The sequence below is a fragment of the Labeo rohita genome, chromosome 9 (genome assembly GCF_022985175.1).
Source record: "Labeo rohita strain BAU-BD-2019 chromosome 9, IGBB_LRoh.1.0, whole genome shotgun sequence".
NCBI classification, from domain to species: Eukaryota; Metazoa; Chordata; class Actinopteri; order Cypriniformes; family Cyprinidae; genus Labeo; species Labeo rohita.
The window spans coordinates 21934083-21946421 of NC_066877.1; the positions used below are offsets into that span (position 1 = coordinate 21934083).

Consider the following 12339-nt stretch of genomic DNA (forward strand, 5'->3'; position numbering starts at 1 on the left):
TGTCAGTGGCGTTCTTCATTCTTGACTAACCAAACAACACACAGTGAGATGAGGCGAACAATATCCACAACCTGTACTCTGGCGTTTCTTTTCCATCATGCTGACACAGAGCGCGCACATTTGGGGTTGTTTTGATGCTTGATAGTATTTGGTGACCAGCAATCCCTCCGCTCTCTTGCATATCTGTGAACAAATGTGCATTTTTGCACGTGTTAGATGCAGATTGTTTGACGCTCACCGGATCAATGAGAGAAGTTAGGAGCCGGCGGTTCTTTTTAACTTGTTGCGCGGTGATGCAAGTGTACTCTTGCGCAAGAGAATGATTCATGAGCTAGTTATTATACATATCATTTCTTCTTCGAGCTGTGCGACTGGCAAAAGTTGCTTTAGGATGGGCTCAAGGAACGAGATCCATTCTCAACCTGCCGTACAGTCTGCGCAATTAAGTTAAATTGGACTACCGGAGCTACCCAAAGACCCATATCAAGAGTTGGATGTGGATGTTCTTGGGTGTAAATACAGAGTAAAATTAGATTGATTTCCTAACCAACTAATCCTGGAGATGTCGGAGTCTTACGAGGACGGGGTGTGCGGGGATGGAGCTCCGGACTTCATCCCACCGAGAGCGATTCGATCAGGCCGGCGGAGCGGAGTCAGCGTGCCGCTGGTGGAGCGCGATGAGTCGGCTCTCCTAGACTCGGTGAAAGCGGCACCGAGGAGGAGCAGCATCATTAAGGTAATAACAGAAACACACCTGTGAGTTGTCAAGAGTTTGGTAGGGTAAGTACTATTCGATTTTGTCTTTTCAAACGAAACTATAATTCAAATCGTGTGATAGACCTCCTTCATGTAAACAGCAGCCTGTGCCCTTGCAGTTCACACAGGTTCTAACACATTCAGTTCTCTCGCACATGCCAGAGGGTTTATGACTTGACAAAGGACACAGTTGTGCTACTTTATGGGTCCTTGTGAGGTTTGAACCGACAACCTTTTTAGTTACCAGCCTAGGTGTCGCATCTCAACTGGTTTTGCTTCAGGACCCAGATGTGGCAACCCAACATGCTGCCATAACTGTACTAAAATGCATCACAATTTTTCTTAAAATCAAAACATTTTAATCTAAACATGTTTTGAGAATGTGGATAGCTCTCTGTGTTGAGATCCTGTTGCACACAAAGGAAAAGTTCGATTGAACATACAGAATTTGATGTCAACATTTTCTCATCTCTATTAGAAGTAGAAATATGAATTGTATGTTTAATCACAATTTATTATTTGTTTTTGGCATCGTTTTTTCCTTGCTAGCTGCAACCCAAAACAGACCTGTGTCCCATTTAGGGTTTAGAACTTCCGCAGGCTGGTTTAGAACCGTTGATGTAACCATCACTTCAGCATTCTGTTATTGAATTTAGGTTCAGTATGTCATAAATAAGTATAACTGTGAGCCCATTGGTCAGCATTACATATCTTTCCAAAGCTGAACTCATGAGTTGATATTTCACAGATATAAGATTACGTCCTGGAGTCACACATCTTCACCTGAGAAATCACCTGTAGAAATGTAATCACAGATGCTGTCATGCATAGTGGAATTGTAGACCTTCATGTTTTTTTTAATGACATTTATTCATCTATCATCATAGGGTCAAAAATATTGGGTTTTTCAGTTCAGATATGATTTTGTATATAACTAACCATAGATATTTAATCTCTCTTTCTCAGATGGAAGCATTTTAGTCCCCTTTAACACAATACGCAGTGAAATGAAAAGAGCCAGAGGTGGTTTTCCAGAGAATGGTTGTTACAGTATGTAAACAACAAGGCCATTGTGAAGGTTGACCTGAAACAATTCCATTTTGCATAGACAATAACTTTAAAGAGATGAATGAAATGGGATGCCTGTACCCATATTAACCAAGCAAGAACTTTCTCAGTGCTTATAAGGATTTCTGATGAAAAGAACATGTCAAGAGGTCAGATTAATAGCCTGACGTGTTTGAAACACACAAATGCCCTTAGGGTCTTGGGTTTACTAATGCTTTAGATAATCATTGATCTAGTGTTACGGAGTAATGCAGCAATGACTCTACATCAGTGCTTTGCAGTGAAGGTCAGCCAATTATCTTCAGCTTTATTAGGTAGAAGGATTACAGAGCAAGCCAGCAGGGCCAGAGGGGTGTCTGGCTATTAGATACGGCACATATAACATTTATATAAAACACAGCACTTGCTAATTACTGTACCTGTGCACATTGTGTCACATTGTGCTTACATGGCCATAATTGAAACTTCTAAGACATTATTTGTGATATTCTCTTAATTGCAATGCAGTTTCTTCTTGTTTATACATTCGATTTTGTATTTGCGACAGTAGGGGCCTCCAGAGAAGTTGGTGCCGCTACACCTCACAAGATGCCTCAGTAATTCACACTTGGGTGCTGCCCATGATCAAGTTCAGTACTTTCAGTGCTCGAATAGGCTGACTTGGTTCAGTGAGCAGGAAGTGGCATAGGGTAATTGACAGATGGCAAAGAAGCTGATGATGTCAGTGACAGGCACTGTCGATAGAGCGGAGAGAGGAGGCAGCGCTCATGTGACTCATCCCAGCCCGGGTTCTTGGTTCTGTTTGTTTGAGATCCAGAATGTGAGTAATGTTTCCTGTCATCAGCCAAAGTGCGTAGCCCTCCAAGACAATGTTCAGAGCCATCATTGTTTTTAAATGGATGTAGAACTTGTAGCTTATACCTATTTAATACAGACTTGAGAACTTGTTGCTGGCCTGAGATCTACAGAGCTCTCTTTGCAGTAGTGAATACATAAGAGCAGCGCACATCAGCGTAATAAGCAAATTGAGTTGAACCTGCAGCATCTCTGAGCAGGCAACACCTAACCGTTCCCCCCATACCTTTATGGTCTTGAATGAAACGAACGTACAAAATAATTGATTTGTGTTTTGTCTGTCCTTGGTGAGGGAATGACCTAAAGTTTCTCAGATTAATTTGCTATTTATATGGTCTTGGACTGCTAACGTGGTTAAAGGTGACCTATTGTGCCCGTTTTTTTACAAGATGTAAAGTCTCTGATGTCCCCAGAATGTGTAAAATAAGTTTTAGCTCAAAATACCCTACAGATAATTTTGTATAGCTTGTTAAAATTGCCACTTTTAAGGTATGAGCCAAAACGCACTGTTTTTGTGTCTGTCACTTTAAATGCAAATGAGCTGGTTCTCCTGGAGAAGAGGGCGGAGCTTCAAGAGTTCATGCTCAGGTGCTGTCCTTTGCAAATAAACATTTCACTATTAGCACAAGCCTATTATTATCTTTACAGAAAACGTACTTGGTTTAATAGTCAGTCATCTGACTGTACTGTGCATAATAAATTTGTGTTTATGGCACGATAGAAATAACGACATAGCTGGTCTCATGGTGCCTTCATGTGCTATCACAAACTTTATAAGCCCCACTTGTGATTATGAGCGTGTCAAATGGTGGTTGACTTCACATTGCTTTCATGTGCAATTTTTAACTACCACATTCCTATTTACGATCACTCTTGTCGCACGTGAAGGCAGCATGAGTGAAAACAGGCAGAGGCATTGGTAGCTTTAGCAACATTAGCTTTAAAGAGTGCCAAGAAGTGCATTCAGAAAGGCAGTTTGGAAAACAAATGCGTGATTTACTTTGTCTGGAGCTGACATTCACGCACAGAGCATTTGTACTGAAACATATAGGGGACTTTACAGACTTTTTTCCTGGATATTTCCTTTGATAATGAATATTAACCACAGTGTCCTCAGCAGCTCAGATGGAGGGAGTCTATGGAAACTTCTGTGTCCATTGGTACATCAGAGAACACAACACTTGTAACGCCTCGTTGGCGCTGACATTTTATATCTCCAGTAATGGCAGACTGCTGCTTCTCGCTCAGGGCTGTGTTTATGCTAATAGGGCAGAAATCGTCACAACTAGATGGGACTTTTTCCCTATGAAATCTGAAATTGCTTGTTCTGTGTATTTATGATTTATTAGGATTATAAAAAAAAAAAAGAGTGGGTGTATTTTATCATTATAGGCCGGTTGTTTTCACACACTGCGGCCACACAACTATGTTCAAACACCTTATAAAAGGGATTTTTGCGTAATAGTTCCACCTTAAATGTTTGCGATTGTTGACAGTGTGCTAATGGGTTGCTCATTAGCTCATTGCTCATCCATGCCTAGATAATTGTAAACTTGCTGGTTTTGAAAGTACTTGCGCTCGCATTGTTGAATAAAAGTAATTATAGGCCTACATACTGTACATTAATTGTATGTGGACAATGGAAGAGGTGTTAAGCAGGAATATGAGTAATGTGTCAAACATTTACTTGGTATAGGTGGGGCATCCAGTCAATAACATTCAAAAGAGAATACAATTTGTTGGATTTATTTGTACTTAATTATTTAAAACTAAAAGGTGACCCTGGACAACAAAGCCAGATGTAAGTAGCATGGGTATATTTGTAAATATAAAATTATTGTTTTTTCTTTTATGTCAAAAATCATTAGGATATTCAGTAAAGATCATGTTCCATGAAGATGTTTTGTAAATTTGGTTATTTTGGTCAACTTAAAGGGATAGTTCACCCAAAAATGAAAATTTGATGTTCATCTGCTTACCCCCAGGGCATCCAAGATGTAGGTGACTTTGTTTCTTCAGTAGATCACAAACAAAGATGTTTAACTCAAACTGTTGCAGTCTGTCAGTCATATGATAGCAATCAATGGCATCCACAGCTTTGAGAGTCAAAAAAACATATACAGACAAAACCTAATTAAACCTTGTGGCTCTTGATGATACATTGAGGTGTTAAGACACAAAAAAAAATTGGTCTGTGCAGGAAACTGAACAGTATTTATATCATTTTCTGCCTTTGATCTACCACAATGTCCAACGTATAACGCGCCAGCATGCTTTGGCATAGGCAGTTAGGCTCAAAAGCTGGGAGTCGGGGAAAAGTCAACACTTCCGGATGAGTTTGCGCAAACAAATGTAATCTTTTAGTTTCTAATAACTAAAAAAAATTATAAAAAAGGTACAAGAGGTAAAAAAAAATGTTCGGTTTCCTGCACAGACCGATTGTTTTGTGTCTTAACACCTCAATGTATCGTCACGAGCCGTGAAGTTTAATTTGGTTTTGTCTGTGTATGTTTTTTTTTTGACTCACAAGCCGTTGCCAGTTAAAAATCTTAGTCACCTACATCTTGGATGCCCTGGGGGTAAGCAGATAAACATCATATTTTCATTTTTGGATGAGCTACCCCTTTAAAATATTTAGATTTTTTTTTTTTGGCACCCTCAAATAGTTTTCAAATAGTTGTATCTAGGCCAAATATCGTCCTATGCTTACAAACCATACATCACTAGAAAGCTTGTTTATTCAGCTTTTGGGTGGCTGTATAAATCATAAAAAATTTACCCTTATAACTGGTTTTGTGGTCCAGGGTCACAAATGTTTTTGTTAGCTCTAGGAAATAGTGTATATTAGTTTGTGATGCAAGTTTAATGTGTAATTAGAGTCATTAGATTTGAATTATTTCAGTAAAATGGAAAAAAAAAATTAAGTCATGAAGATCTGTGAATTGTATTAGTGTAAATATTCAGACTGTGATTTAAAAAAACAAAAATCACAAAAATACATAAAAGTATAGTAAAGTACAGTTACTCAAATAGTTTATGCTGTTGTGTTTCGGTATGATTTTTGTGAGGAAATAGGAAACCACTCTGCAAATTTTGTGAGCTTTGACGGAGAGCGTTTTAGGCTGAGCAGAAAAACAAACTTGGGGAAGACCAAGTACAGAGCCCTGGGGAACACCTTGCTTGTTTTTTCAGACTCATGAGCACTTATCAGTGCTGTCTAAAAACAGCTTAGTATAGTCTATCCATTACAATGTTCCACACAATCTCTGTCTCATATTTCGCCTTATTTGCTGTAATTCAAGATATCCTTCCTTTTCTTTCTACTTTGCTGTTCTCAGCCAATCTCTGTTCTACTTTTTACTTCTTTCTCCCTTTCATGTCTCTCTTCCTAAGTGTTCTCATGCAAACAAAAACAATCTAATCTCAAACTCACGGAATACTCAATTAAAAGATCAGGTAATCCAAAAACTCTGTCATCACTTCCCAACATGTTGTTCCAAACCTGTATGACTGACTTTCTTCCATAGAACACAAAATAATGGTTTTGAAGAGTGTACTACTCATTCATTTGAATGTAATTAAAATAAATGTGGAGGTGATTGAAACTTTCAAACTTGAGAGTAAATTCAGATTTCTTTTTATTGGATATTGCTAAATGTTATTTTTATCAAAGCGAAACTGAACCAAAATCCAAATTCTATTATGATATTAAACACTTGCTATGAAGAAACCCCCAGGGCCTTTCCTAGGATCCATTATCCTTTTTGTTTACCAGTTTGGTGTATGACATGCTTTTTTATCTTTTTGATCACAGTAAACTTTGTTCTGCAGCGTTGCACTCTGTTCTGGACAGTGATTGTTTAGAAAGCATCACTGGCTGCTGGTCAAAAGCAGTGACAATGTAGCTGCTATGACACTGTGTGACTGACTTTGTGGTTAAGTGGGCCTGTGTACGAGTGTTTGTCGGTGTCCTGTAGGCAGACTGGGACCTCTGTCCTCTAGTGTCACGCAGCTACTGGTGCCACAATCCTCTGATTCCCGTTATCTTTCCTATCTGACACAAATGCTCATCTAAGCCTCTGGCACCTCACTTGTGACACTTGTGTGTCTGTATTATAAAGTTGTTTTATGATCAAAATCTGCTTAGAAAATTAGACGGGTACAGCGACAACTAAAGGCGTTTTGTGACGGTTTGTGTGTCAGTGGGGAAGTATACACATTCTTTTATCAGAGGATGCAAATTTTGACATTTTCATAGCCCTTTTCCTGTGCATATTTCAAAGAATTTGGCTCTGTTTCCTAGCCGTTTGCGTCCTGAAGACTTTTGTCTCATTAACATTGTTTTTTTTTTTGCTTTTCAGTGCCAGGTGAATCAAGGTTTGTATAGAAAGGGCGAACTAATGCCGAACTTTCATTTTAGACAAACTGCCAAAAACCAAAGACTTTTGTACAGTTCAAACATTTCATAAACTTTTTAATGTAGATGCCCTTGGTTGTTGTCTTCAAATAGCATTTTACGCTTATCCTCGCTCGTTGGTGTGGAGGCAGCTGGAATGCAAAGAAGTCGGGGGAGATACAGAAAGTGTGAGTGAGGTGAAGGAGTTTGAGAGCTGAAGGGAACTGTCTGCTTATAGCTTCCTGTTTAGTAACACCCAACCCACAGCTGATATTGTGCTTGTCTGGTGCACGCTTTTACTTGTGATCACCTGCGTCAGAAGTACATATGAAATCGGCACCGCTCATTACGATGACAACAGTATTCAAAAAGGAGCTTTAGGCGACTTTAGGCAGAGGTATTACAAATATCAGAGCGTGACTGTGAAGAGCAGTGACGTGGGAAAGCCATGCGTTCTTGGGTGTACACAGGAAATACAGTACAGCAGATCATATGATAGATATAAAAATATGCGCAAGCTGAATGAGAGGGAGTAGTGTTGAAATGGTTGGTAAATTTCATCACTAGAGTACTTTTTACTACAGGGTGGAGCTCGGCATGTGGCCGCTCAACTGAGAACAGCCGAATTAGAACTGCTCCCCCTGGTAGACCACAGCCCAGAGGGAAGTGATCTCTGGTTGTGGGGGGATGTTTGGCTGGTGTTAGATGTTTGAGGCTGACACACAGAGACAGGCTCACAAACACGCCATCTTTAGTGATGCATGGTAAACAAATGAAGGAAGATATGACTTTGAAAAGGATCTGTTCAGGTTTTTTGCTTTGTAAGGATGTAACAATGCACCCTGAGCTGGTTGAAAATCAATGAAAATATGTGACGATTCAACGCTTTACAGTAACTGGGGTAACTGACTGTCCTTAGAAAAGTTTACTTGGTTTTTTTTTTATTTTTTATTTTCAACTCGCCTCTGTATATTGCATATTAAGGTAGTATTTAGCACTGCTTTGTTGACTGTGGTAACCAAAGAAATGCTCTATTGCTGCTGTTCCATAAGTGCCACCTGCTGTCAGAGAGTGAATTCGCGTTTTCTTTCAGCTCGTCTGCTGTTTTTGTTTTGTGCAGATGTTTTATATAGCATAATTTTACAAAGCTAAAATTAGACCACTCTGATTTTGCTTCATGTTTTAAAATCATACAGTCTAATTTAAAGGGGTCATCGGATGCTAAGTTCACTTTTACATCTTGTTTGAACATTAATGTGTGTTGACACTGTATGTACTAATCTACCGTATAATGATAAAAATCCATGCAGTGGTTTTTAATTAATCTGTAAAAATAATATTGCCTTTTTCAAATTGAGCCATTCTCAGAGGCTGCTCCCACGATTCACATGAGCGTTTTACCTCAAATCAGCTGTAACATCAATCTCCGATAGAGCGATTGAGGTGTTGTGTTGCTGGATGTAATAATGAACATAGAGGTCGTCATTTACTCCTGACATCTGAGCCGCTGAAGATGCAGTAGATTACATTTGTTTGTGAAGGGAATGCACCTCCCGATCTACACGTATCCGTCTATGTTTGCGCGAATCATTCGGGATCCAGCTTAACTTACAGTAGAAGTGAGTATGAGGGTTTTTTTATGAATCTTTGCGATCGCCTTTCCTAATAATGTGCTAGTTAGCAAGTTTAGCGGCTAAAAGCGGCAAAATGTGCCTAAACTAAACAGGCTTGTCTCTCCACAGAGAGAAAAGAAGGGCGGGGTGAGCAGAGCTCATTTGCATTTAAAGCAGCCTCGACCAGAATGGGATGATTTTTGCAGAGCTGATTTTGGCAAGGTGAAAAGGGTGTTGTTTTACACAACCATTGAGAATTTTTAACCAAAGTATATTATAGACTTTTCATTAAGACTTTAAAGAATCATATCAACTTGTGGAAAATGGGCATCTGATGACCCCTTTAAGACACATTGCCATTCTTTCTTAAATCAATGAGCTTAGTTTTGAACAGCAGATGGCACTGCTTGCTTTAGAAACAGCCGTGATCTGCTTGTTTCCAAATTCTTACACACACTTGAACCTAAAATAATCATTCATACAATTCGAAAAGGTTGAAGCAAGGGTGTTCACAGTTGGCTGTGTTTACACAGCATGCAGCGTATTTGTTTTAGGGCTGCACAATAAATCGAAATGAAATCGCAATGACGATTAATCAAAAGCTGCAATTGTCATGCGTATCAGTCATTGAAGCACTGTTCTGTGATCAGCAATAAATCCCTATCCGAAAGCCAGAGGGCGCTCTGGCGCGGAAACTCCAAATACGCCCGAAGATTCCCAGGAAATCACGATCGCTCTAGCTGAATAAACAGAAGATTTAACTGCTTTCATTGATTCAACGTGACTAATAAACACACAACTACGACAATGTATTATTGAGTTCTTATTATATTTTTTTTAAATAATGTTTTTTTTTTATATTACAGTGTATAATAATGCAATGCCTTTATCACTGCTTAGTATACTTTGAATACTATGCGTGCCTTATTATGTGTAAAATGCCACATCATCTCACAGAAGGATATATTTCAAACACTTGACTGATGTTATGTTACTCACTTGACCGACTAAGTGAGTTTGAAGTAAAAACGTTATTAAATGTGGTATTTTCACATGCTTTCAGATGTAGCAGCATTTCTACACAGAGCCGTAGTTCAATGAGAAGCTACGCAAACAGATGTCATTATTGCCATTTCTTTCGATTTCATAATCGCCTGCGATAATGAACGCTATATAGTGTAGCTTTTCAGTGAACTACGGCTCTGTGTACTAAATGCTGCTCCATCTGAAAGCACCTGCTGGAGATTTACTACTGATTACACAACTGGCTTCACTAAAAAAATTTGCATGACAATCGCCTTCGATTAATTGTGCAACCTAACTTGTTTGGATTGTGATTAAAATGCAGTGGTTGCATATAATTTTCAATTAAATGAGCACAGGCAAAGCCTTGGTTTGTTTATATGAAGAGATTTCTTTTATTTTTGTTATTTATTTATTTATTTATTTGATTTTTTGTTTTTTCAGTTTAGTTTTATTTGATATTTCAGTTTCATAAAGAAATGTGCAATATAAAAGACACCTTTTCATTGATTAAGTCTTATGTCTTAAATGTCATTTTGCTAAAACAATTGCAAGAAAATCATTTAGTGCAATCAGTATCGTGAATTGTATTGCATTTGGGTGAATCGTTATATCCCCGTTGCATTGTTGTGTATGCACATCTTTGGTGAAGTTATCACCCTGTCAGGGTGAAATTTACTCTGTTCTTCCAGTCTGCAGTTTGTCATGAGGTTTCCCAGCAGTCCCCAGGCCTGGCACACAAGGCACAGGCAACAATCTCAGAAGAGTCTAGAAACTCTAGAGACAAATGTTCTCAGAATACTGGATGACATGCTAATCTGATGTACAGTGTTTGTGGTTTTGACTGGAATTCAGCAAAAACGTACAATTGTTTTCTCTAATGATGACCACTGATTTTATTATAGCCAGAGTTTTCAACCAAGTGTCCATAAAGGTATATATTTGGGTTTATCTTCTATTTGAATATAATTGTCAGTTTGCTACGGCTATTACTCCAGTGTCACATGATCCTTCAGAAATCATTCTAATATGCCCATTTGCTCTTAATTTCTTCTTATTATTTCTTATTGCTTCATATTCACATTTTGTCAGATGTCTTTGAAGAATAAAAAGTTCAAAAGTTCAAAAACAGCATGTTTTAACATTACAAATGTCTTTACTGTCACTTTTGATCTTTTTATTAAAGGTGACATGTCACAAAACTTTTGGAAAAAATAAATTTTCCATGTTTTAAGTGCTGTAATCGTGTCCCCAGTGCATCTACCAACCCAGAAAACGTGAAAGACTGTCAGCTAACTGTCGTTAGCTGCACAGATGAGCATATAACACTATTTAGAGTCCCAGCCTCAGAGGAGACAAGAGAGCAGTGGTATTATTGATTTATTTACTGTATATTAAGCTGCTGTCACACAGATCTAATATAAACGTATCATTTCTTACCCAGCTCAGCTGTTTACCTTCGCAGGCATAACTGACTGTTTTTGTAACTCGTGTGTTTTAACATAGACTGTGTATTTGACAGTTTAAGTGCAATAAGACAAGAAAGAGAACTAGTTTAGTACTCACATGCTTGTTACAGCTGCTTTCTGTGTGCATTCTTCAGATATTTGCGCTCAAAAAAACAATGTATTAGAAGTAGTGGTGTCAATCAATTATAAAAATGTAGCTAATTAATCGCACATTTCTTCTGAAATTAATTGTGATTAATTGCAGTTAATCCCACCTAACATTAAAATGTTTAATTATATTTTTATATTGCAATAATTTCACATTCAATCTTCAAATTGATGTAGAAACAACATAAAGGAAGTATGTTTTTGATATTTGTTTAATTACATCCTTTTTTTTAATGACTGAAGGGAAGTATCGCTGATGTCTGATGTCTCTATGAATGTTTTCCTAATATTTAACCATTGTCTTTAGCCATTCAACATTGCAGTATAATTGAGAGCTTTCAATTTAACATTTATCAACATAGTTATATCAAAACAAAAGACTGGTTTAACTAGAAGACATTGTGCCAGATATATATTATACTATTACTACTACTGTTAAAATTAAACAAACGTTATTTTTTAGGGTATAATCACACAACATTTCTTCCATGTTTTAATTCTCATAGTAATTTCCCCTTTGCCAAAAAAACTGAACCAGAACTTTTTAAATACACAACACAGAATTTCTGAGGGTAAAAAAAAACTTTCATAAGGCTGTTTTAAGAATAAATGTGAATAAATTAAGTATCCATTCAAATAATTAGACATGCTAAAACACAGAATTTGGTAACAATAAAACATATGGTGAGAAAAAATAAAACCCCTAAACCCCTAAACACGTTAAACCTTTATTAAATTGATGTGAAATTGTATAAGTTTCATGATTTGAATTAATTAGGCATGCTCTTTGATTCATAAAATTTAATTTAACCATTACAAAGGAGTTGAGAAAAATTAAAACAGGAAAAAAATGGAATCCAGAAAAATTAAAACAGAAAAAATGGAATTTGGAAAAAAATAAAACGGAATTTTGGAAAAAATAAAACGGATTTCATAGGGCCCTAGATCTGTGGGGTTTTTTATTGTAAAAAGGGGCCTAATAGGTCTCCTTTAATATATTTAGTGCCGTCAA

The 12339-nt window shown here is 37.6% G+C and overlaps 1 protein-coding gene across 1 annotated transcript in view; it reads left to right on the plus strand.

Annotated features, from left to right (window-relative positions):
- plcl1 (phospholipase C like 1) overlaps positions 1-12339 on the plus strand; it is an 86532-nt gene continuing 74193 nt past the window's right edge. The window contains 1 exon segment of the mRNA XM_051118690.1: positions 1-736. Within this exon segment, the coding sequence (XP_050974647.1) occupies positions 563-736 (174 nt within the window). The 5' untranslated portion in view covers positions 1-562.